This window comes from Falco naumanni, chromosome 4 (genome assembly GCF_017639655.2).
Source record: "Falco naumanni isolate bFalNau1 chromosome 4, bFalNau1.pat, whole genome shotgun sequence".
Lineage (NCBI taxonomy): Eukaryota > Metazoa > Chordata > Aves > Falconiformes > Falconidae > Falco > Falco naumanni.
Genome location: NC_054057.1, coordinates 113189806 through 113214417, shown reverse-complemented (window position 1 = coordinate 113214417; position 24612 = coordinate 113189806). Strand labels below are relative to the sequence as shown.

At 62.0% G+C, this 24612-nt stretch overlaps 3 protein-coding genes across 6 annotated transcripts in view; 1 reads left to right on the top strand and 2 right to left on the bottom strand.

Annotated features, from left to right (window-relative positions):
- Positions 1 to 21: 21 nt before the first annotated feature.
- On the top strand, positions 22 to 2196 carry LOC121087385 (cytochrome b561 domain-containing protein 2). Its single transcript, XM_040592340.1, has 3 exons — positions 22 to 183; positions 272 to 309; positions 566 to 2196. Exons 1-3 carry the CDS (start codon positions 57 to 59, stop codon positions 1067 to 1069), a joined length of 669 nt encoding a protein of 222 aa, XP_040448274.1. The 5' UTR covers positions 22 to 56; the 3' UTR covers positions 1070 to 2196.
- A 210-nt stretch (positions 2197 to 2406) lies between these two features.
- TMEM115 (transmembrane protein 115) lies at positions 2407 to 5441 on the bottom strand. Of its 2 annotated transcripts, none has more exons than XM_040592337.1 (2): positions 4372 to 5441; positions 2407 to 3625 (listed from the first exon to the last, which is right to left on the bottom strand). In XM_040592337.1, the coding sequence occupies exons 1-2, from the start codon at positions 5253 to 5255 to the stop codon at positions 3424 to 3426; spliced, it is 1086 nt and encodes a 361-aa protein (XP_040448271.1). In that variant the 5' UTR covers positions 5256 to 5441; the 3' UTR covers positions 2407 to 3423. The 2 variants fall into 2 exon arrangements, with proteins under 2 accessions (XP_040448271.1, XP_040448272.1); XM_040592338.1 differs by having other exon boundaries at positions 4402 to 5441.
- Positions 5442 to 6088: 647 nt separating this feature from the next.
- Positions 6089 to 24612, bottom strand: part of CACNA2D2 (calcium voltage-gated channel auxiliary subunit alpha2delta 2) — a 223471-nt gene continuing 204947 nt past the window's right edge. Inside the window, exons 13-39 of one of the 3 annotated variants that reach the window (XM_040592243.1) lie at positions 23921 to 23999; positions 23684 to 23733; positions 22654 to 22743; positions 22332 to 22400; positions 21814 to 21888; positions 21296 to 21370; positions 21051 to 21122; positions 20669 to 20740; positions 20431 to 20492; positions 18433 to 18509; positions 17194 to 17214; positions 15015 to 15075; positions 12509 to 12606; positions 12199 to 12289; positions 11999 to 12061; positions 11779 to 11882; positions 11595 to 11693; positions 11403 to 11497; positions 11026 to 11073; positions 10518 to 10589; positions 10197 to 10349; positions 10027 to 10079; positions 9865 to 9920; positions 9637 to 9760; positions 9055 to 9164; positions 8752 to 8840; positions 6089 to 8182 (exon numbers count right to left, since the gene is read on the bottom strand). In XM_040592243.1, coding sequence (XP_040448177.1) covers positions 8054 to 8182; positions 8752 to 8840; positions 9055 to 9164; positions 9637 to 9760; positions 9865 to 9920; positions 10027 to 10079; positions 10197 to 10349; positions 10518 to 10589; positions 11026 to 11073; positions 11403 to 11497; positions 11595 to 11693; positions 11779 to 11882; positions 11999 to 12061; positions 12199 to 12289; positions 12509 to 12606; positions 15015 to 15075; positions 17194 to 17214; positions 18433 to 18509; positions 20431 to 20492; positions 20669 to 20740; positions 21051 to 21122; positions 21296 to 21370; positions 21814 to 21888; positions 22332 to 22400; positions 22654 to 22743; positions 23684 to 23733; positions 23921 to 23999 — 2187 coding nt within the window. In that variant the 3' untranslated portion in view covers positions 6089 to 8053. The remainder of the gene's footprint in view (positions 8183 to 8751; positions 8841 to 9054; positions 9165 to 9636; positions 9761 to 9864; positions 9921 to 10026; positions 10080 to 10196; positions 10350 to 10517; positions 10590 to 11025; positions 11074 to 11402; positions 11498 to 11594; positions 11694 to 11778; positions 11883 to 11998; positions 12062 to 12198; positions 12290 to 12508; positions 12607 to 15014; positions 15076 to 17193; positions 17215 to 18432; positions 18510 to 20430; positions 20493 to 20668; positions 20741 to 21050; positions 21123 to 21295; positions 21371 to 21813; positions 21889 to 22331; positions 22401 to 22653; positions 22744 to 23683; positions 23734 to 23920; positions 24000 to 24612) is intronic. The other 2 variants (XM_040592245.1, XM_040592244.1) reach the window with 2 other exon arrangements.

Sequence of the window (24612 nt, the reverse complement as noted above, 5' to 3'; positions counted from 1 at the left end):
GGCCGCGCCCCGGCCCGCCCGTCTCGGCGGCGGTGGCGGCTCCCCCCTCGGCCGCCATGGCCCTGACAGCCGAGACCGAGTCCCGGCTGTACCGCTCGCTGCGCGCCGCCGCCGGCGCCGCCGCCCACCTCGTGGCGCTGGGCTTCCCCACCGCCGTGGCCGTGCTGGCGCGGCCCGGATCCAGTGAGTGCCGGGGCGGGGCGGGACGGGGCGCGGCGGGACGGGACGGGCCTCAGCTCAGCTCACCTCAGCGCCTGCCCTTCTCTTGCAGGCCTCTTCTCCTGGCACCCGCTGCTCATGGCCCTCGCGGTAAGTGCCGCCACCCCCACCGCCCCGGTTACCGGCCACCTCCCCGTGCTGCCCTCCTGCCACGGACACCTTGCTGGGCGAGAGAAAGGGGCCCTGCTGGCTGATGGCAGCTGGCACAGAGGGTCAAGCCTCTCAGCTGCCTGTGGGTGGTGGGACGCCGAGCCCCGGGGGACACAGACCCGCTGCCGGTTCTGCCCCGGGCCGTGGCAGAGGGGTGGGGGCAGCCAATGCCAATCCTCCTGCCTCTGTCTCCCAGTTCTCATTCCTGATGACGGAAGCCCTGCTGATATTCTCCCCGGAGATCTCGCTGCTCCGCTCCTTCTCCCGCAAAGTCAAAGTGCGGGTGCACTGGGCCCTCCAGCTGCTCGCTCTCCTCTGCGCCCTCCTGGGTCTGGGCATCATCGCCTACAACAAGCACCTGAACGGCAAGGCCCACTTAGTGACCTGGCATGGCCTGACGGGGCTGCTGACCGTGCTGTATGCCAGTGGGCAGTGTGCTGGGGGGGTGCTTTTGCTCTACCCCAAACTGATGAAGAACTGGACGCTGGCTAAGCTCAAGCTGTACCACGCAACCTCAGGGCTGGTAGGCTACCTGCTGGGCTGTGCCAGCCTGATGCTGGGTATGTGTTCTCTGTGGTTCACCACCTCGGTGACCAGTGTCTCCTGGTACCTTGCCATGCTGTGTCCCCTTCTCACCAGCTTGGTTATCATGAACCAGGTGAGCAATGCTTACCTGTACCGCAAGCGGAGCCAGCACTAATGGCCTAGCACAGATGCGAACTTCCTCTGTGCGAGTGAGTGAGGCCAGGGCTCCCCCTCGCAGCCCCCCTCTGGGGTCCCCCACTTGCATAGGGTCTTCTCAGAACTCAGTTTCTACCTACTTGTCTCTCATTAGTCCTGGATTGTCCGTAGTGTCTTGTCCCCGGGGAGCAGCTACAATGTGCATGATACCAATGGGGCAGGAGCTGCCCACCTCATGCCCGTCTGCCTTGGTAGGGATGTTTCCCAGCACAGGTAAAGCTGCTGGTCCCCATGACAGCTTGGTGCTCAGTGCTAGGAACTGGAGGGTTCATTCAGGATTCCTGCTCCTTTTCCCTTCCCTTGCTACCCAAGGCTGCTTCAGAGCAGGCAGGACAGATGCTGTCACATTCCTGGTGAGGAGGGCAGGGAGTCCCTGCTCACCCCAGAGGCTACAGCGGGCAGCACGCTGCCTCTCCTACCACAAAGGCAGCTTGGCCAGTAAAAGCACAGGGCACGGTTGTGGCTTCAGCCTCAGGAGGGCCAAAGCAAGGTGACAGCACCCAAGGCAGATGCAATGGTACAGCAGCACATCTGTCCCCACGGCACAGACCCATGCAGGGACCTGTGTGGTCTCCAGGACTGGTGCAGTGAGCCCTGTCCAACAGCTGTGGATCTGGGCACCCATTGCCACACACAAATCCTTCCCACAGGCTGGGACAGCAAAGCTTCAGCCTGGCAGGAGGTGGGGGTCATTTTACAGAGAAAATTACTGAGCCAGGCTGTATACTGGCAGCCTGCAAAGGCCTGTTTTGTCCCTCTGAGGGGCACAAGGAACAGTGCAAGCACAGGGGAAGCAGGGCTTGGTGCGGGCCTGGGGGATGAGCCCTTGAGCCAGCCTGTGAAACAGCCCTTAGGAAGGCAGAAAGGAACCTCCTCACCTCTCCTCTCGCCAGCACAACAGCCTTCCTTCCAGCCTGCTCACCACTGGGGCAGCTGGGTGCTGTGAGGCTGTCTGCTGCAGCAGCCCCATGGCTCCTCTGGCACATACCCTGCTCGGCAGGGCTGGAAAGCTGGGAGTAGCTCCCAGGCTGGGAAATTCCTCTGTATCTAGAGCTTTTATTCAATAAAAGATTTCAGGCAGCTACAGCACAACAAGTCCTCTTTACTGCCTGGGCAGGACTTTTGGGGTGTGGGCAGACATGTCCCCTGCAGATTTCCCACCTGCTCACAAAGGGTCTCTCCCAGCCTGGTGGGAGCACCTGGGAAGAAATCCCCTCCCCGGGCTCCTGCACAAGAGCACTCAGGGGCTGCCCTGTGCCTGGCCCCCTGCCTGTGCTCTGCTATGGGAGCCAACTCTTTCAAAGAACTCTTTATTGATACCGAAACATCTGTGTTTTTCCTGGTTGACAAAACCTTCTTGTGTGGTCCTTTAAAAAAATAATCACAACACTATCAAGCCACATCCCGGGCTGGGGCATCAGAAGCTTTGAGGAGGCTATCGCAAGGAGCATCCTCTCCATCCAGGAAAAAAAAAAAAAAAAAAGCCCATCAACACAGAGGGAGGGAAAGAGAAGGGGGAGCCCATATTCTACCCGCAAGAAAAAAACCTTGCTGCTGGAGGAAGCAGCAAGAGCCCTACCGTAAAAATTAATTCCAGCTTCTAGTGTAATCTGACAAACGGATTAGCTGGGGAGCAGCCAAGGGCACCGGCTCCTCGCAGGGCTGGCTTCGGGGGTGGGAGAGGGAGGAGGAAAGAACCCCCCATGCACAAAGCCCAAAGCTGGTGGCACCGGACCACTGCTGTGAGGGGCTGGGTGTCACCCTCTGCCCAGCAGACCTCTCACCAGTCAGGGTGAGCTCCTGCCAGGGGTGGGGGAAGGTTCCCCACAAGAAAGGAATTTGGAAAAGAAACCCACCAGCCTTCCTGTTCCCTTGGCTGGGGACAAAACTACCTTCAGAAGGAGAAAATAAGTGTTGAGCGCTCTGACCAACCCCCAGCACACAGGAGAAGCAAGGAAGTGCTGCTGACTTTGCTCCTGTGTGGGCAAGTGCAGTAGCCTCAGGGCAGGGATCAGCTCCGCGTCCCCCTCCTGGAACAGCCCCCGCTGCTGGTACCGACATCCACAGCCTTGTGCCAAGGCGAACAGCTCGAGGAATCCGTCCTTGCGGTGGCAGCAGCGTCTAGTCCCCCCAGGTGCTCAGTGCTGGCCACAAACAGCAACGAAGCATTGGAATGAGGTAGCCCCCCTGCCTCTGCTGCTGGAGGAGTCCCTGCTCCCCGCCGAGCGTCCCAGCTGTTCGGGGGGACACGAGGGGGCTTAGCAGCTCTTTGATGGAGACAGGGCGGGGAAGGGGGGACGGCATTTCGGCTGGTCACAGCTGGGATGGGACATCCTGGAAGGTGATGAGGTTGGACTCCTGGCTAGCACCCTTCCCAGCTGTGCCAGGGTCGGGCAGCAGCGGGCTGCTGGCCTTCACTGCTGCCTCCTCCTCCTCCTCATCCTCCATGCTAGGCCAGGCTGACTGGTCCTCCACACGCTTCAGTCGCTCGTTCAGGGCCTTCAGGGCCAGTTGCCTGTGGGGCAAGGGCAGATGGGTGGGTTAACCCTGGGTCCAATGGGCAGAGCAAGGGTTAAAAGCTCTGCCCCACGGGGCAACTGTGCAAGCCTTCCCTGCCTTCTTCCCGGCAGGAGAGGGGTGGATTCAGCAGTGCTGGGGATGACCCAGAGTGCCTGGGTCTGCCCCACAGAAGCCGACTCCTGCTCCCAGACTACAATACACAGAGTTTTCATGCCACGTGGTGCGCTCAGAAGCTATCAGATGGCACACAGACCGCTCTGCTCCGGGAACAGGGGAAGAAAGGCATAAAACAGGGCAAGGGAAAGGAGAGCGCCAATACCTTGTCCAAATCTTCCGGCAGGGAGTCAGGAAGGCCAGCGCCAGGCACGTGGGAAGGCTGGGGCGCAGGGCTGACTCACTGCCTTCCCCTGCACCAGGATGAATGAGTGCAGGGCTGCCACGAACTGAGCCGGGAGCCTGCACCTCCCCAGGCAGCTGGCAACCCCCTTCCTTCTGCAGGGACCCCGAACCCCGCCTGCCCCCTTGCCAGGATCTCTCTGCTCTTCCCCTGCATGTCGACTACCACTCCATGCTGTGAAGTGCAGGACAACATCCCACCAGCCCTCCAAAATGCTCCCCACCCCTTCTGTGGCAGGGAGGGCAGCTCCCAGTAGACCCCTTGGAGAAGGCCCCCCCCACAGCACCCTGCACCCAAATCTCCCTGCTCCTCCTTGTCTCGGTTTTAAACCCGACCCTCATTACCCATACTCATGGAAGCAGGGCAAGCGGTACCTCCTCCTCTCGGCGTCCTGAGGGTCTGTCCCCGGCAGGCTTATAGTGATGGATGACGGGGCACCCACGTCGTAACGTTTGACTGTCTTGCGGCAGACCTTCACCTTCACCAAGATGCCATGCACCAGGTTGGCCACCAGCCCCACCACGGGCTGCAGGATCTCGGGGAAGAAAGTGGCGAAGGCGAAGTGGTCAGACATGTCTCCACGGCCTCTACTGTGCCGCTGGTAGAACCGGAGATAGACCCAGCTGGAGAGGAGCCCGAAGCCATACGAGGCCAGTACATTGCTCTCGATGAGGACAGCAAGCCGCAGCAGAGCCAGGAGAAGGAGCAGGAGCATGGGGACAGCCTTCATTCTGACTTGGGGCACCTTCAGGACGGTGCTGTCCCCCATCGTCTGCTTGAGGGCCACCAAAACTCCCCCGAGGAAGCCCAGCCCGCCGTGGATGCGGACAGCAAACAGGTAGGGGAGGTGGAAGGAGGCCACATAGGTGAGGAAGTAAGCGAGGGCCCCCAGGAGCCCCACCGCGACGTTCACCACCGCGAAGAAGACCAGCAGCTCCAGAGCACCCCAGAGGGGCTCCAGCAGCCGCCCGGCCGCCCCCAGCGTGGCCAGGCTGGCCGCCAGGCCCCAGGCCCGCTCCTCCACCAGCCCGTGCGTCAGCAGTGTCCAGACCCAGAAGTTGGGGGGCAGGAGGTAGCCGGGGGTCACCCCCAGGCCGTAGGCCGTGTCCAGGCCGAAGGAGAGCAGGTAGAGGAGGACGACGGCGGCGCTCAACGACTTCACGACCACGCTGGTGCCAGCCAGCGCCGCCAGGAAGTGCTGCCGGGCCACTGGCAGGTACCGCCGCATCTTCGGCCCCCGCCGGCGGCACGAGGCTGCCCCGCGGGGGCTACAGCGCCCAGCCTCCCCGCGCCAGGGCCGCCTCCCCGCACCGAGGCCCGCTCAACCCCCGCCCACGCCCGGGCCCCTCTAGCCGCCGCCGCCGCAGGCCAGGCCGCGCTGGGCCCCGCTGCTGGGCCAGGCCGGGCGCGGACAAACAGCGACTCTGCGCATGCGCGGGCGGGGCGGGGGCGGGGCCGGCTTCTCCTGGTGGGGCCGGGGTCCCGCCGCAAAGCACGTCGGGACGCGTAGTCCGGCCCTGCGGGGGGGCGGCACGGCGGGGAGGCCCGGGCCTCATGGACAGAGGAGCGGGGTTGTGGGGGCACTCGGGGGACAGGCATGGGGTTGTGGGCACAGACGCTGGAGGGAACACTCACACACACACACACACGACACGGACACGGGTGGGCTGGACACGGGGGGCACTCGGGGACATTGACCCCCCCAGGACAGGGGGACAGGGATGTGGGGACGCGGGCGCAAGAGGACAGAGGCATGGAGGGAGGGCTGTGGCACAGGGCACAGGGGACAGGGACGTGGGGAAGGGGTGACATGGTCCTGCGGGGACAGGCGAGGGGGATGGGGGGGGCTACGTGGGGGGGCTGAGCCCCTGTTGCCCCACAGCCCCCCCTGCGCAGTGGGTGGGTGCCTGTACCCCTGCCTGTGTCCCTGCGCACCAGCCCCCTGGCTGAGGTGCAGGCAGTGGCCCCCCATATCCTGCCAGACCCCCCACCCCGTGCTGTGCCCCCCCCCCTCCGCCATAGCCACGTACACGGGCAATGACTCAGCCACCACCTGTGAAGTGAAAATATGAACATTATTTAATAACTGAGTCTCTGTAATAAACCATTTGAAAATATTTTACAAGGAGTCACACACACGATATCTTACAAATTGTCTTTTTGTTGTTTTTTTAAGTTTTCCAACTCTTCTGTACAAAAAAAAAACTAAAACCCAAATAAATAAAAAATAAATTAAAGAAAATCAATTAAAACCCCAATGCCTTTGAATGAGCAGAGAGAAGCTTTCAGGTGGGGATGGGGCAGGATGAGACCCCAGTGGGATGGGGGGCCTGGGGCCACGCTGCCTCTTCATCTCATTGGTTTTTAACTTAAAATAGACTATATATGTATATATTTATAGGTATGTATAGTGGTGGTTTTCTGGCAGAGCACCTAACTAGACTACAGAAGTACACACACTCCCGGTAACACAGAGCCATCTGTTCAAACACGGTTCCCAGAGACAGTAACCAAACACACACTGAAAAAGCTACAAGCAGAATGACCATTAATTAACCCCAGCACTAATTAGTGCCTGGCACCCTCCCCAGCCCCACCCGGGGTGGCCATGCCGAGGGGGCTCCCCCAGCCCCAGTTGATGGGGTGGCTCTGAGCAGGGTCCCCAGGGGGGTGAGTGTCCCCAAGGCAGCCCACCCAGGCAGGGGCCCCCTGGCGCTGCCGGGAGCAGTGGGGGGCGTGGATGGTGGGTATGGCACCCCCTGCACTGCAGCACCCTGGAGTGTCACGGCTGGGCACCCTGCACTGGGCCCCCCCAGCCCTGTGGCAGTTCTCCTGGCTGGGGTGGTGGGCTGCAGTGGGGTGCTGTGGCTGAGCAGCTGCTCCATCTCCCTCCTTGGCACCCAGTGTTTTGGCTGGGGGGACGACACCCCCACCTGAGTGCCCTGGGGTGAGCCCCAGCACCCTAGGGCACCGCGCTGCCGAGGCACCTCCTGCCCTCCCAGCACTGGGTGCCCTCATCTGGGACGTCAGCAGCACCCCTGGAAGCAGCTACCCTCGCCGCGGCCGGCCGGCAGCCCCCGTGCTGGATGGGCATGGGAGCCTGGCATGTCCCTCTGGGGACATGTGGCAGCTCCTGCTCCACCTCCCGCTCAGGGATGCGAGGCACATCCTGCCGGAGTAGTGCCATGTCCCCTCATGGACAAGCAGCACCGTTTCTTTGGCAGGGCTGCCGGGGGGGGGGTGGGTGGGCAAGGGACATGGGCTGGGGGCCCGGGCAGGGCTGGGGTGGGCAGGATTTCACAGTGATCTGCAGAACGGAAAAGAAACAAAATACATTCCACCCCCCCCCAACCCCCCCCGCCCCGTTTTTCAACCCAGTATCTGTGCCCAAGGACGCATGGAGCGGCTGAGCCCAGTGCAGGTATCAGGGCTCCATCCCACCCCAATCATGGTCAGCAGCTCCCCCCTCCCCCTCCGCCTCTGCCCCTGCCCCCAGGGATTATGGAGCCACCCACTGCCCTGCATGCCTGCGGGGCCGGGGAGGAGGCCGGTACTCGCTGGAAAAAATAATACTGACCCGCATAGTCAAGTCAAGTCCTTTTTTCTTTTTTTTTTCCTCCCCCCCCCCCCCTTTGTTTTTTCTATGTGTCCTTGTTGCTGACAATAAACAACGCCGGTCTCCAGGCGAAAATGTTGGAAACTCAATGTATAAAGATCTGCTTTAAAATCTTCAGGCTAAAAAAATAGGCGAGGTGGATGGAGGGGTCGTGGGTAGAGGGTGCTGACACCACTTTCCAAGTCCCAAGCGGCTGGGCGGGCATGACGCTGGGGCACTGACCCGGTCCCCGCTCTGCCAGGGAGCCCCTGCCCACACCCCAACTCTTCTTTGGCTGTGGCCGGTGGGGAGCGTGGGCGGCATCACAGGGGTCCCCAAGGAGGCAGAGGGGACGTTGCTCCACTGGGCCAGGGAGGGGGATGGAGATGGAGCTTGAAAGAAAAGAGAGCTAGTGGGGGTGGCCAGGGGGGCTAAAGGCAGATGGCCGGGGGCAGTGGGTGCTGGCTGGCGCTGGAGTAGAGAAGCAGCAGCTGCAGGGAGAGCAGGACCCCCAGGGAGGGGGCAAAGGAAGCCCCTCGGCCACAGTCTGAGGTATCTTCCTGGGGAAGGGGTCAAAGGGAGAGGGGCCATGGGGCACCCCAGCAGTGCCTCGGCACCCCAGGGGCACCCACCACCCCCCTGCAGCCCTGCTGCACCTCCTGTCCCAGAACCCCAGTAGCAGTGCCCCCCTGGGAGACCCTCCACAGTGCTGCTCTCCCTGGGACCCCCGTGGCTTTGGTCCCCTCCAGGAGGGCACCCACCCCATGGCATTGCTCTACTAGAGACTCCCCTATGGCTCTGACCTCCCCAGGGGGCACCCCAAAGCTCCTGATCCCATCCAGGTCCTCCCAGGGCACCAAATCCCCATCAGGGGTCTCCCCCCATGGTACTGCACCCCCAGGATCCCCCCACGGTTCTGTTCCCCTCAAGGGGACACCCCACGGGGTCTGTTCCCCTCCGGGGGGTACTCACTCCTCCATTCTCCCAAGGGGGGCACCCCACAGCTCTGCTCCCCTGGGGACCCCCCATGGCTCTGCTCCACTGCCTCAGGGGGAACCCCCTTCCCCCCAACCCACCCCAGGGCCCCCCACAGCTCCACTCCCCCCTTCCCCCCCTGCCCCCCACGTACTGTTGCATTGTAGTCAAAGCAGATGTGGGGGCCTTTCCGGTAGCGGGGCCTGTCCACCAGCTCACACTGGTTGGGGTCCCTCGGGGGGGCTTTGCAGGTCAAGGAAACCAGCAGGGACAGGGTGCCAGGGGCCCATGGGGCACCCCATGTCTACCCCCATCCCCTCTAGCCATGGGCCAGCTCCCTCCACCTTTGCCAGACCCTGCAGCTCCTGGCACCCCTGCCCTGCCCCAGACCCCGCCTGTCCTTCTACCCCTCTGCCACCGTGTCCTGGTGGGATGCAGCCAGGCCACCAAAGGATACCTCTTACCTCTGCCTGCAGCAGCTTGATGGACTCGCACTGGCTGCAGAGAGGCTTGTCAGCCACCACAAAGAGCAGGTTGGTGTTGGCCAGCCTCTGTGCGTGGAAAAGCCTGGGGGTGCGATGGTAGCAGGGACCCCAGTTACCCTGTGCCCCGTTCGACCCCCGGCCCCTTTTGCCAGCCCTGCTGGCAGATGGCTCTGGGGAGGCCAAGCCAGCAGGGCATCCCCATCCACAGTCTCATCCCCATCCCTAACCCCAACCCTGTCCCCGTCCCCATCCTTGTCCCCATCTCCATCCTCAACCCCATCCCTGTCCCGAAGCCAAGGGGCTGCCCAGGGAACTGGCACTGATGGACTTTTGGGGCTTGGTCCCACTTGGAGGAGCTCTGGGGACGTCACCATCACCCCACAGCCCACAGGGTTGCTACCACTGCTCTCTGTCCCCACTGCCCAGGTACCACAGCCCCTTGAGCGCTGCACGGCATCTCCCATCGCCCCTAGGCAGGTGGAGGTCCTGGCAAAGGCAGCCTACGGGGTGTCCCCAACCCTGCCAAGGTGGTGGGATGGCAGGGATGGACCCACCTGGAGCAGTTGCCGCAGTCAATGATGGCATTGTAGGTGGCGTTGACAGTGCTGAAGTAGTACTGCGTCTGCTTCATGATGCAGCTTGTCTCCCTGGCCTCCATGCTGTCTCCTGCCACCTCCTCTGTGCCAGCACAGTGCCGTGGGACAAGGGCCATGGACCGCCCCGCCATGTGCCCCCACCACATCCCCTGCCCACCCCCAGCCTGGGGCTCCCAAGGGACTCACCCGTCTGGAACCAGCTGCTGTAGGTGAGGCCATAGAGGAACTGCTGGAAGAGGGACCTGGGGAAGGAGAGCACAGCCACGCTGGCTGTCCCAGCCCCAGGGATGTACTGGTGACACCCCCCAATGGAAACAGCCCCTGGGGAGGGGCTGTGGCAGGACTCACCAGGCTGTGGCTGAAGTCCACCAGGCGAGGTTCAGGAGATCGGCCACAGTGGGCTGTAGGCAAAGAGGGGGGGCAGTGAGCCAGCAGGTCCCTGTACGAGGTGCTGGGGACACACCCATGGGTGTCAGCTCCTGGCCCACCAGGAAGCCACCATCCCCGCGGGTACTCACCACGAAGACGCCACGGGGTGCAGCACCCGTGTTGCTCTGGGCCTCGGGGGCACAGACTGACTGGAAGTCATAGGACTCTTTGCGGGCATAGAAGGAGTTGTTGTAGAGAGCGGACATCAGGTTGGCATCCACTTCACTGAAGAACTTGCCCACCTGGGATTGGGACACCCAGTCTGCACCCAAATGCCACCTCGACTGCGGGTCTCCCCCATAGGGACTTGAGCAGGGCTGTTGTCATGCTACCCATGACACGAGCTCAAAAGTCTCAGCTCCCTGCTTGCATCACAGGTTCAGGAGAGCTGCCACCTGGGCACCGCTCACCTGGTACCAGTGGTCCTCCTGGTTGGAGAGCACCAGAAAGCCCCCATCATCGATGAGGACGCAGATGAGGTCCTGCAGAAGGAGGGCAGTGTCACCCACCCCCTGGCCATGCCCAGACCAAGACAGGACAGGCAGGGCCAGGGTGGGTGATGGGCAGTCAGGCAGGGGGCCGGTATGGTGTCCCCAAGCGTGGGGGCTGCTCGGGAGCATCCTGGTGCTGGAAGCACCCATGCTGAGAGGGTGCAGGGAACAAGAACCACCACCCACACTGTGGGGATTAACAGCCCCCTCAGGGGGGTGGCCATGGTCCAGGGCATAACCCCTGGGGCTTCATCCCTGCAAGAGGGGTCGGGGGCTGGCTGAGCTTTGGGATCAGCAGGGGCACAGGGCAGGAGCGCTCACCCAGATGGCACAGGCAGGGTGGGCAAGAGACGGGGACCCTGCCCAGCCATCCCCTGCTCCCCCTGCCTGCTGTTCCCTGCTGCCTCCACCCCTGCCCACCACCCACCTTGTTGTTGGCCTCACAGTCCATCTCGCAGCTGGTCGAGGGGTCGCACTGTCAAGTGAAACCAGGGCAGAGGGACAGGTTAGCAGGAGGACTGTCTTTCCCACCCAGAGTTTTCCTCCTGGACAGGAGGGGACACATGGGGTGGTGTCCCCAGGGAGTGGGACAGGTGCCCTGGACAGGGTGACAGGCAGGGCTGTGCAGGAGGTACAAGCCCAGGGGGGCCACAGGCACTGTGTCCCAGCAGTGCTCCCCAGCCACGTCCCCAGCAAGCAGAGCTCCCTTCCTGTCCCTGTCCCCATCCCCATCCCCATCCCCGTCCCCATCCCCATCCCCATCCCCACACAGTGCCAGCACCACAGGAGCTCCAAGAGACGTACCCGGCGGGCGCCCAGCTGGTCACGGTCTGTCCGGTTGCTTGCCAGCACTTTGAACTTCTCAGCCCAGGCCTCCAAGTCCAGCTTCACCCCCACCACTGGGGCAGCAGGGAGATGGGGTGAGCCCCAGCATTGGGGGGGGGGATGACGGGGACACCCCCAGCCTGGTGGTGGGGCTCCCAGTCCCCTGCCTACCTGCTGGCTTCAGTGTCTTGCCCCCGATGCTGAGCTCCACAGCGGTGCTCACCAGGATCCCGATGGTGTTGTTCTCCAGGTCCAGCCCCCGGTAGCCGGCTGCAGAGGGCAGGGGTGGCATCAGGGGACACGCAGGACTAGCAACAGCCTACGCCACCCCCAGCCACCCCAAGCTGGCACCCACCATCCCGGTAGGGCGGCTTGAAGATGTAGCCTTTGTTGTCCAGGCTCCTCCGGTAGAAGCTGGCGTTGAAGGGCTCTGGTTCCTCCTCCCAGTCATCTGCAGCCCTGGAGGGGAGCAGCCATGGCCAGGACTAACACTTGGCTCTGGTCCCACCAGAGATGGCCCCGCAGGAGCAGGCCCCTCTGCGGGGCTGGGCACACACATGCCCCTGGACACTCACTTGTTAGGGAAGACGCGGGTGATGCCCCCATCAGTGGCTGCGAAGACAGCCAAGAGGCTGTACCTGCAAGGAGAGGGGGCAGGCACACTTCGTACCAGCGGGGTTTTGCTCTGCTCTTGTCCCTGTCCCCATAGCCCATCCCAATCCCCCTCTGCCCTCAGCCAGCACTGCCCATCCTGGGCCACTTTGCCTTCACCTACGTGTTCAGGTCCTGGTCCTTCCAGACCCGCTCCACCAGCTGCTGTGTGATGCCTGTGTCCAGGATCAGGTTGTGCAGGAGGAAGTTGTCACCTTGGGAGGAAGACGGAAAGGAAGAGGAGGAGGAGGAGGAGGTGAGGGCTGACCCTGTGGGGGCCACCTGTGCCCTCCTGCCCTGCCCTGGCACCCACCCTGTGGTGGCTCCTGGGACCTGAACCCCGACACAGTTCACCCCCTGCCCCATCTCCCCCTGCACCCTTTCCCCCCCAACCCCTCCATCAGCCCCACCACCAGCTGTCCCCAGCTACTCACACTGCTTGGAGTCTGGGGTCACTTTTTCCATGAGGGCAATAAAGTTTTCCAGGAACTCGGTGTTGTTATCCGACAAGTCGAGGTCTTTGCAATACTCTCTGGGGTTTGGGGGACAAGGTTTGTTGTTTGCGAGGATGGAAAAGGCAAGGTCAGTTCTCCCCCAGGGCCGGCAGGGTAGGTGCTGGCCATGCTGTCAGCATGCGGGCTCGCCAGGGGACAAGACGGTGGTGACGTGCCACCGCTCCCGTGAGTGTCACCCTGCTGGGGCAGCTGGTTTGTGGGCGTCTCAGCGAACTGCCCAGCACCCAACCCTCTGCTGCCTGCAGTGCCGCCGGCTTGGCTGTCATGCCGACCACCGGGTCCGTCACTGCCATGGGCACCAAGATGCTATCACCTCTGCCACGGCCAGGTTTGACGGAACCCAGTTTGCCCAGAGTGGTATAACCCTCAGCTCTGCCTCTCCCCATACTGGTGGGGCTACTGGTGGGACTGGCCACCTCTGCCACTGTACTTACCTGTGGGGCGAGGCAGGTGCCACCATGCCCACCCTGCCCTGCCCCTATGGCACCCCGGGGAGCAGGGGCTCTGCTGCGAGTGTGAGCGGGGGTCTGCCCCGGAGCCCCCACGGCTGCACCAGCAGCACCATGCAGGCACTTGGCAGATGTATCTGTACCCTTTACATAGATAGTTAGGTGCTGGGTGAGGCCTGGCTGGCAGAGGCAGGTGCTCGCCCGCTTGCTTTGCTGGCCCTGAGCCTCTCCTGGGATGGGCACCATGGGAGGTGCCACATCCCCACTCCAGTGTGGGACCACCCTGAGTGCAGAGCCCTAGCCCCGCCGATGCCGGGGACAGCTGTAACCCTGCCGGTCACTGAGTGGCTCTAATCAGGTGGCATGGGTGAGGGCCACCCTAGAAGGCTGAGAGCCCTCCCAGCCTCAGTGGTGTGGCTGCAGGCAGTGCTGGGGGGCTCAGGGCTCCCCTTGCTCACATCCCCTCCGCCAAGCTCCTGACTCTGCCAAAAACCTCATTAAGAGGACAAATGCCGGAGCACAGGGTGGCAGGGAGCATACCCATGGGGCAGCCAAAAGAGCTGGGGCACCCAGGCCAGCCCGTTCCGGCCCTCTGACCCCTGCTTGGCGGGAGCAGCCACCTAAATATCTACACCAACACGCACAGGTACAGGTACTCACACACCCACGGGGGACGGGGAATATACGGTTTCTGAAAATTTCCAGTGGCCCGTGGGCACAGTAGCACCAACAGCAGATCATACAGTCGCCCTGGGTGCCGGGTGCCACCCCCCGGCACATGGCTCCTCCCTGCTTGCGCCAGGCTGGCACCCACTGCAGGAAGGCTGCTCACGGAGCCGCTTTGGGTGGCACTGAAGGGCTCACCCTGATCTTCAAAGCCTGCTTTTCTCTTCAGCTGGACTGGCCACAGAGCCCCATGCTCAACACTGACTCCATCACCTCAGCCTGGGTGGGGCACTCGGGGGGCAGACCTGTTCCTTGGGCCTTGGGCTCAGACATCACCTCTGTATCTATTCACCAAGCGCATTTATGGGCCAATTTTTTAATAACAAGAGTTTTTCTGTTCCTCATTAATACCCTGCTTTGGCTCCCATGTTTCCCAGACCTCATCCTCCTTTCCCTGTGTGTTGCCCAGGGACTAGGTGTCCCCCCCCTGAAAAGCTGGGGCTGCACAATAACTGTACATTTTGGGCTGGTTTACCCACTTAGTCTGAGTGAGTGATGGCTGCTGTAGGCAGGGAGGGTAGGGGTTACGCGCAGGTGGCACAGGTGGCTGTGCTGTAGCCTTGACCTGCTGTGGTCCCCAAAAACTGCAACGATAAAATATCTAATAGGGTGTTTAGCTGTTGTAATGATGTATAGGTACACAGGTGATTAGCTGGTAATGTTAATTATGGCTGGTCAGAGTGGTGGGAAGGGCAGGGTGCTGGCAGAGCCACAGGGCTTCCCAAACACCCTGCCGAGGGATGGTCCTTGGTCCCCATGAGGTGACAAAACCAGGTGGCACAACTCTGGGCAGGGTATATGTGTCTGTCTGTCCGGGGACCACTACGCTATCCTGTTCCTGTTCACAGCCTGTGGCTGGCAGCCTCCCCAAACCCCCTGGGCATCCTGAATTTGAGCCGAAACCCTACCCTTCCTTCTCCCTATCCCCCCCACAGCCAGCACGACTGTATGATGCCACCGCCAGCCCCTAGCTCGGCAGGGGGATTTTCAGAAACTATACCTATATATGCACGCACAGAGGTCGGGCCATACCGGGTGCATATATACTGTGCTGGATGCAACCGGGTGGCAGAACGGGGCTGGGGTCCCGGTGGCAGCCCCCCTTGGCTGAGCGGGCACACAACACACACAGCGACAGGGGGCAGGGAGGGGGGACAAGGCACGATGAGGCAAGGATGGGGGGGCGATGGGGGGATCGGCAGCGGGGCCTGGGCAGATGCACACCTCGGCAAGCGCACACGCAAAGCTACCTGGGAGCAATGAACACATGTCCCTCCGACTCAAAGCTGTTGGGCAGCAGGTATTCAAAATCTGCAACAGAAAGGGAAGGTTATCCGGCGGGGACAGGGGATGCTGGGGGCCAGGAGGGAGAGAGACGGACAGAGAGAGGGGAGGGAACAAAAAAAAAAGGCATTTGCTGCTCTTGGTAACAAGAGAGGAAGGAAAAGGCCGTTCTGCTGTTGCTGGCACCGCACAGGAAGGAAAGTTATAGCCAAATCAGGAGAGGTTTGCCCATCTCAGCTTGAATTTGCTCGGTCAAGGGCTGGAGGTGGGCAGTTGTGTATGTGCGGCCAGTGGCGTGTACGCAGGGACACACAGACACACACACACACATATATATATGTGCGCACATGTATATATATATGCATGTTTAGGAGGGCGTGGGGGCGTCTCTCTCTCGGAGGGGCGGTGGTGGGCGAGGGCAGGGAACTGCATGCTGCGCTCCTGGCCAGAGGAGGATCACCAGAACACTTGGTTGTCGGGAGAAAAAAAGGAAAAAGAAAAAAAAAAAGAAATTGTCAGGCATCGACATGGCCAAACGGGAAACCTTGCCGAGGACAGTCCAACCAGAGGCTCCTCGCCCAGCAAGTGCCATGCAATGCGCTGCTGGGCTCTGCTGCCAGCCGCCCGTGGTCCCCCTCCCTCCCGGGGCGGTGGGACCCCCCCCGGGGATGGGGGCCCAGGCTCGCCCGCCAGCTCGGCGCCTGGCTCTGCTTGGAGGGGGGGTCGCAGCCCAGCAGGGTTTAGGGTGCCTCTCGGGGAACCCCCCCGGCAGAGGGGCGGCGGATGCGGGGTTCAGCTCGCGGGGGCAAGCCGGGTTAGGGGGTGCGTGAGGGGCGGGTGTCTGTGCTGCGGGACATCCCGGGGCCTCCGCCACCCCCTCGCCCTCCCGCCGGCCCCCGGGGCACTGCAGGACACAGCCAGAGGTTGGACTGTTGCTCTCCGAGGGCTGTAGGCAGGGACTGGGTACAAGCCAATGAGAGGAGGAGGAGGAGGAGGAGGAGGAGGAAGAGGAGGAGGAGGAAGAGGAGGAGGAGAGGGGTACAGAACACTCGTACTTGGTCCATCAGCATTGCCATCGCAGGGGCGCCGGGAGGAGGCAACTCAAGGCTGATAGAACAGGGCTGAGGGTGACACTGGCACCTCCCCGCTGCGCTGCCCGCCTGGTCCCGTGCCCCCCGTGCCCCCCCCTCGCCTCCGGGGGGTGAGGGGAGCGCGGCGGCGGGGTCCGGCCGTGCCGTGCCGGGGCGTCCCCCGCACTCCGCGGGAGCTGGGCCCGGTCCCCGGGGCCCTCCGGCGCTGCGTGCCGCTCTGCTGCGGGGCGGGGGGGCCCACACACGGACGGACACACACGAACACCCCCCGCCTGCCTCGGTGGGACCTGGGGCTCAGACCCGTCCGCTCCCCGGCAGCACCGGCGGCCTCGACGGCACGCCGGGCCCCGGAGCTGCGGGCACGGCCGCCAAGCAGCCGTGGGGGCGGGCAGCGCAGCCCCCCCGGGCTCCGCGGCCCCCGTGCAGCCGGGTGGTCCCCTCCCCACCTCTGCCCGAGGGCTTCTGCCTGGGGGCTTTCCCGTCAGGCCTGTCCCAGAGGGCGGCGGAGGCCGGGGCCACCCCTCCGCCCCCGGCTCCCCCCCCGCAGCCCCCCGCTCCCTGCACAGCCCTATCCCTTTCAGGTTGAGTTGTCTTGGGGAGGAGGAAGCGAGGAGCCGGGCCGAGGGGAGAGGGAGCCGGAGGAGGCGAGCGGGGGGGGGGGGGGGCGGGGAGCGAGAGGGCGGGGTGGGGGTTGGGGAGAGCGGGGTATCGAACTAGCTACCGAAACCTGGGGGATCCCAATCGGCAGTTTCACACGAGATCGGCTCGGATCGCATCGAACCGGGTTTGGGAGCGATGGGCGGGGAGGGAGTGGGGGGTCGTCGTGACAAAGCTCTCATGGACAGAACAAGACATGTTGCTTTCAAATAAAGGGGGAACTGGAGGAGAGGAGGAGGAGGAGGAGGAGGGGGGAGGAAGGGCGAGTCGGTGGCGGTTTGCAGGTTCGGCGTGGCAAACGGGCAGGGAGATGGGCAAGCAGGGGGCTGGGGGGGACTGGACACGGGGCGGGGGACGGGGTGGTGAAGGTGAGTGGTCTGAGACTGAAAATACTTGCCCTTCATTTTGTTGTTTGGTACTGTGTGAATCCACCATAGAGAGAAAGCAAGAAAAACAACAAACAAAAAAACAACAAACAAAAAAAAAGGGGGTTGGGTGGAAAGGGGGAAGGGGTGGACAAACAATATTTTATTCAATCGCTGTTTGAATAAAAATATTGTGTATCATAATCATACCAAAAGGAAACTTCTTGCAAAAAACGACATGAAAACAAGAAAAAGAAAAACCCAGTAATGAAAGGAAAAGAAAAGGCCACGGTGAAATAAGAATAAATAATTATAATAAAAAGCAAAGATATAACTATATATATATATATATATTCAATACTCCAACGGAAAATGAGTCAGTAGCAAACAGTTGCAACAGTCTTGATATCAAAATGTCCTCACTGAGTTAGGGGGCATGCACGGCACGGCGGGTGGAGCCGGGGAGGATGGGGGGCTCCCCCCTCCCAGGGATGCAGACAGCCTGGCCTCGTCCCTTCGGGGACGTGGGGCTCCTGCTGATGGATGGAGGGGGTGGCAGGGCCCAGCGCTCGAGCAGGGCTGGGGTCCAGCTGCTGGGGCGGCTAAGGAGGAGAAACAGGAGGAACTGGAGGGGAGAGGGGAAGGGTCCGGTTCTCCCACAGGGGAGAGGGCCCCGGGAGCAGCGTGGACCTGTGGTGTGAAAAAGGCTTGGGGGTCAGGGGAGAGAGAAAGAGAGAGAAAGGGGGGGGGGGGGGGGGGCAGGCTAACACACACGTACACAGATTAATTCCAAATGAAAATCAAAAACAACCAAAACTGAACTCATAAAAAGAATAAATGGCTGAAACCAAAACCAAAGAATCGTAATAAACCAAAGGAAATTAAAGAGATCCATGCAAACTTTCCCAGGCTTGCAAATTAACTGGCTGCTACAGCATCATCCCTTGTCCCCAGGAGGCAAACAGGCAGCAGCGCTGGGCAGCGCCAGCCTGCAGCCTGGGGCTCAGGTTTTGGGGTGCAAAGTGGACGGACCAAACCCTGGCACCCCGGGGCACCCCAGGCAGGCAGCTCGCTTTCCCTCTGTGCATTCACCTCTACTCACGCCTCTCTCTTTTTTGGGTTGTTTTTGGGTTGTTTTTTTTCCCTCTCGTAGTGATCCCTATCTCTTTTTGCAAGTTTTTGCTTCGTGTTTCTCCCCCTGACAGCCGCGGGCTGGCGTGGGGGCGAGCAGGGGTGCAAGAGGGTTGCAGGGAAAGCTGGGGGCTACTTACACTTCACTTGCAGAATCTGGTCGCTGAGGTTGGCCTGGATGTAGTAGGTACTGTAGGGAGGCAGAACCAGACCCAGGCTGCGGAAAGGGAGAGCAGACAGGCAATGTAAGGTTTTACACCCACCCACAGCCCTTGGCCGGCCCCCAGCCCCTGCCTGGCACCCCCCAGCAGCACCCAGCCCTTACTGACGGCAGGCAGCAGCCCCACTGGCTGCCTGCACAGCCCACTGCATCCTTCTCTCCAGGGACTGCACCCAGTGCTGTCCTGGTGGCACCCTGGGATATCCCTAGAGCACCTAGGGTCATCCTGGGGGACCCAGGGTCACCCTTGGAGCACGCAGAACCATTCTGGTGGCACCTAGAGTCATCCTCAGCACACTTACTGCCATGCTGGGGCATCCAGGTTCATCCTGAGAGCACCCAGGGTCATCCTGGGTCATACATGGCCATCTCAGTGGCACCTAGGGTTGTCCCCAGGGCATCCCGGGCCATCCCAGGGGCATTCCCAAACACAGGAGGTGGCAAGCCGGCCCAGCCAGGGCTGAGGTGGGCAGGACGTACCTGCCTGGGAACCAAGGGAGATGCACATGGCAGAGGGACATGACATCCCCATAAAGGAGGAAGGTGGGAAGATACACAGCCCTCAAAAGAAGGGACAAAACCCTCCCAGTGAGGAGAGGTGGAAGACAACCACTACACTGGCTGCTGGTGAACCTGGAAGGAGGGATCCATGAGCCAGGAGCCTGGCACACAGGGTGCAGGATGTGGGTGGGAGAGGAGGTGGCAGGAGGTGGTGCCGGGGCTACTGAACCCATAGGACACACTTCCAGAGGGAGCTGGGCTCCTGGGTGCTGGCTGCAGTGGCCTTTGGTGATGGTGGTTGTGCCAGGTGCTGCCCAGGCTAAGTGAGTACCAGTGGGTGAGGGCCAGATTCCTGACCCTCATCGGATGTCACACCCACACTTGAGTCACCGGGACCTGGACTTGCGCCCTGAGCTACCACCCCAGCTAGCCCTCTCTGCACCTGGCAGCATGGACTGGGCAGCCCAGCAAGCATGGCAGCGGTGAAGGCACCCCAAAAAACATGACAGAGGGGTGGCACACCAAACCACAGGTGGCAAGAGGAGGGGGGTGACTTTTTTCCTGTTCAGTGCTGGTGGCACCCTGTGCTGGTGGTGTCCCAGGGAACATCCCTGTCGCTGTGTAGAGCCACGGTAGCCCAGCAGCATCTTTCACCCTACAGATCAGCTAGCAGCCCTGGCCACAGCTGTGTTACCCTGTGTCACTGTCCCCTCCTCCACAGTGCTGCCTGGCTCCGGAGGCATGCCACTGTGGGGGACAGGACTGGGGCTGCGCAGGGGACACCTGGCAGCATTGGGAGGTGGCTGTGACCCTTGCCAGCCTCCTGAGCTGGGTGGCCAGGAGGAGGAGGGTACACTGGGCAGCAGGGGTACCACATGGCTCTTCACAGGACAGAGGCAGCATGCGTTGGACAGCATGGACATGATGACGCTGGGGTCTTTTATTACACATCTGCTGATCCAAACTGGTGCAAACTGGGCAATAAATGGAGAGGGGAACTTTGCTCTCCTCTGCCTCCGAAGCCACTGCTTGTGCTGCAGCATGGGCACACATCCCTCTCACCCACCCCAGAGCAGGCAGAGACCTGCGCAAGCCCCTGGCTGTGCAGACAGGCAGTGGCAGGGTGTCCCTTGTCTGGCACCTCACAAGTCAGCCCTGCAGCCTGTCCTGAGCCCTGGGGACCACAGCCCCACACTGCAGTGCCAGCCACTGGCAGACAGCACTTTTGGGAATGCCCTCCAGAGCATCACTGGCTGTGCGCGATGATGTGAGGACAGTTTGCAACCCCACAGCCCATGGGATATGTTCCTCAAGGCCCTGCAGACCTCTGGAGTTGCAGGCACAGGACCACAGCCCTGTACTGGTGTGGGTCTGGCTGATGCTGGGTGAGCGTGGGTGTGCCAGCAGTGCCGCTCACCTGTAGTTGGTGCTTTTGATGGGGGCCCACGTGTAGGTCCTGAACACCTCGTCGATGTATTGCTGCAGGTCAGAGGGAGCCAGTCAGGCCTCTGTGCTGCCAGGACACTGCTGGTGCAGTGACACAGGATCCCGGCTCCAAGCCCGCTGCTGGACATGGCCCCTCACTCCCCGCTGCCAGGGCTGGGTGCTCAGCATGGTGGCAGTTTGGCCGTGACCCCCTTCCCCTGCAGTGTTACCTCGTCCAGGGACTTGATCAGGGTCTTGATGAACCTCTGCCCGTCATTCCCATCAATCATGCTTCTCCGGATCTGGGGGACATGAAGGAGATGACTGAGGGCCATACAGCCCAGCCACAAGCCTGTGGGCACCCACCCAGTGGGGTGGCACGGGTGATGCACAGGGTGCAGAGGTGAGGGGTGAGCAGCCTGGGGGGCTCATCATGCTGGCACCCAGGGGACAGTGACCCAGTTCCCGTCCCTGCCATGGTTTCATGGGAGTTGTGCTGGGGCCCTTAGGACAAGGCACTCCCCGGGTAGGCTGGAGGAGCTGAGTGCTCTTTGCAACTGCAGGCTGGGGGGGCCAGCCTGTACCCCAAAATCTGCCCCTGCATCTGCCCACCTCCTCCTTGTTTTCATCCTCCAGCTCAGCATCCAGGAAGTCCAGCGTCACCGGCTCACGGAAATTGATGATCTGCATGCAGAAAGGGAGAGTTGGGGAAGGGCTCAGGGCTCCTGCAGCTGTCACTGAGTCCAGAAAAACTCATCACAATTCCACCAATTAGCTCCTAACAACCCCAGGAAGCCATGTGTCCCACAGGGTCCAGGTAACCCCCACTGCTGCTGCCCTGACGGGCCCCTCCTCACCTGGGGCTGCAGGTTGGGGTGCAGTAGGACGTAGCCATTCAGGTCGATGGCGAAGACATAACCGTTTGCCCCCAGCTGCAGGAGGACAGGAGAAGGGATGAGGCTGGCCCAGTGGCTCTGTGACATGCTGTGCTGGAGTGACCGCCCTCACCTCTCCAGGCAGACCTCGCCCCACACCACCCCCAGGGCTTTTCTAGCCATCTATTTCTATTCTTAGGCCAACAGCATCTCTCATCCTGGCTCTGGATCTTCCCTGCTGCCCCTTTCCCCGGGCTGGTAAGGTTTATTCCCTGCTGCCTCTGCAAAGGTTTAATCTCTGCTCTGGGTCCCAGCACATCACCCAGCTACAATCCCTGCCTGCCTGCTTGCCCTGGTCCCTGCCTGCACTCTGCTACTGTCAGTGCTGCTGGAGGTGCTCTGGGGTGCTGTGGGTGCAGCTCAGGGCTCCCCACAGTGCATTCCCATGCCGGGCTCAGGCAGTGCAGGGCAGGGATGGAGGAGAAGGGGCCCCCACGCACGTTGTATCGCGGTGTCAGCCTCTTGATGTCATTGAGAGCCACATCGATCCCCATCACGCCCAGGATGAGCTGGTTCTGGAAGGAAGCGCAGGGAGGGAGGAAGGTGGGAGCAGGGCTGTCACCTGCCACCACAAGCATGGGGATGGGGAAACAGGGGGATGGACCTCTTCTCCCTCCAGGGATGTGTGGGTTAGATCTGGACACTGCAGGAGCACAGGGTGAGACATGCCAGCCTCCCCAGCAGCCCTCCATGGGACACTGCACCTGCCAGGGACTTGCAGCTGCCAGCTGTCCCCATTGAACTGGGAGAGCTAGCCAAGGCCATTTTGGGTCCCAGGGATGGCAGTCACCCCTGGTCTCACCCCAGGAAGAGGGTGCAGAGCAGGCAGCACCCCAGGGGTGCCAGTGCCCCGCCCCCCCCCCCCCCCCCCCCCCCAAGCCATGCACCCAGCATCACGGCACCCTCTCCACCCCTCTGTCCTGGTGCAGCCAGGGCAATGGCAGCCAGAGTCTCTTACCTTCCTGTCACTGCTGTCCTCTGTCAGGTTGAACACCGGCAGCGTGCCTGTCACCACCAGGCCCAGCCCCTGCACAAGCACAGAAGGGTATCCCATGGCCCCTTACCAGCCCCAAGACCCAGAGCTGGGGGTGGGCAGCAGAGGGGATTACCCCCTGGAAAGGGAGATGGGGGCACATGCTGTGCAGGACCCTGGGGTTGGCTGTCCTCACCTGCACCCCAAGGCAGGGACCCTAGGGCTGGCATCCCCACCTGTACCCTGGGGCTGTGTGGGACACTGGGGCTGGTGTCCCCACCTGCACCCCGGGGCCAGGGCTCCTTACCAGGGCATCCTGGTAGACATTGGTCCACTGAACCTGCTTGGCTCGGTTCCCAGCCAGGACCATGGGTCTGCCCAGCACGTCCAGGTACTCCTGCAGGCACACAAGGCAGGGGAAAGCATGACACAGGGGACAGATGCCTTCCTGCTCCAACCTAGTGACACCTCTGTCCCCACACACGCCCCAGGGATTATTAATAGGGTGCCTGGTGCCAGTCCCCAGCTGCAGGCTGAGCTAGCTAGGGCTAGCTGGCAGCTACCAAACCCAAAGGTAATGGCTCCAGCTGTGAACTGAATGGGTGTATAAGATGGGAACAAGGTGCTGCTCTCCATCAGCTGGGCACGGGCAGGGCATGGGCTCCCCAGGCAGCACCAGCCAGAGCCCCCTGGCTCCAGCCACCCCCTGGCGCTGGGCTTGCTCTGTCACACCTGGACCACATCACTGCTGTCTCCCTGGCTGCCACCACTGGCCTTCTGGGATCTTCTCCTGGGGCAGGTTTCCCTTGTCCTGGCTCACCTTGCCAAGGCAGACCTCTGGGTGGGGGGCAGCCTCTGTGCCACAATGCCAGCCCTGCCCCGAGGGGCTGCCGTGCTAGGGAACTCTCATCACCTACCTACCATGGCACCTCGGGGGCATCCAATAAAGAAAAAGGGTAGAAAAGGGGCAGTGGGACAGGGTGGGGGGCACGCATGCCTGGCTCTGCCAAACAGGGTGCTGCTGGGCCTGGCCCTGCCCGCGCTCGCTCCCTGCCCATGCTCAGCTCTGCTCTGTGATGATTAACGCCTGATGTTTCATAATTAGTCACTCAAAAGGCAGCAGGTCCATGGGGAGCTGCAGAAGATGAATTACTTATTTCAACAGCGCAAGGCCTGGCTGAGGGCTCAGCTCCCAAGCTGGCTGCCACGCTGGCTGCCAGTCTTGGGGCTCTCTGCAGTGGGGCAGGGGCTGCTGAGGCGTGCCCCCCGGCAGGGCACCCCGGGAGGGCAGCTCTGCCCGTGGATGCCTGGTGGGCAGCCCTGCCTGCCTGCTGTACCTGCGTGTTGATACGGATGGCGCCGATGGAGGGGATTTCGAAGTAGTAACCTTGGAAAAGAAAGAGAAAGGCAGCTGGAGAGCCGGCTGTCTGCCCGTGCGGCTGTCTGGCTGTCCTGCTATCCAGCCTGGCACCTTGCTGGCAGCGGCACGCACCGGAGCCCTTTCAGGTTCCTGGCGAGGGGCCAGCCCAGCAGCCTGCAGCCTCCTGTGCCCACTGGGTGTCAGCCCTGCTCACCTTTGTTGGCGCAGGCCATCCACTGCAGCGGGGTCACATCGTAGTTGTGTTGCCCGACGGAGAAGGTGAAGACCCGCACCTGCAGCAGAGTGTGGCGGTGAGGACCATCTGCTGGACACCCTGGTCTTCCACACCCAGTGCTGCCAGCTGATGGCAACCTCCCTGGTGATAGTGTGGCATTGCCTGCCATGGCCCGCAGCTGTGCTGCTCATGGCCAAGTGCAGGTGGGCAGGAGGCTCCTGTGAATGTTGGCAGCAAGGGAGCCCCTCTCTCCTCACCTGGCCCTGGCCAGTCCTGTCCCCCACCATCACTGCACTGGCCCAAGCCACCTACCCCAGGGGTCCTTAGGCTGGGGCATCACTGCACCCAGAGGGGTCTGTGCTCTCCAAGGGTCTTGCATGGACCAGAACCCCCCCAACCCACAGGTCTCTGGACAGCAACAGGGACAATCCAGCTGTTTCGCCTGCCTGCCAGTAGACCTGCCCCCATGCTTGGAGTTTGCGCCCCACGGGGCTGGTGTTCAGGGAGCCCACCAGCCCCATCCCCTCCCCAGCGGCCTGTGGGGCACATGGTCCCATGCCTCCCACATGCCAAGTGGGAGCCAGCTATAAACGGCACTGGTGTGTCAGCCATCCCATTACCAGGGCAGCAGCTCAGTGCAGAAGCGGGCTGCCAGGGAGAGAGGATGGCGA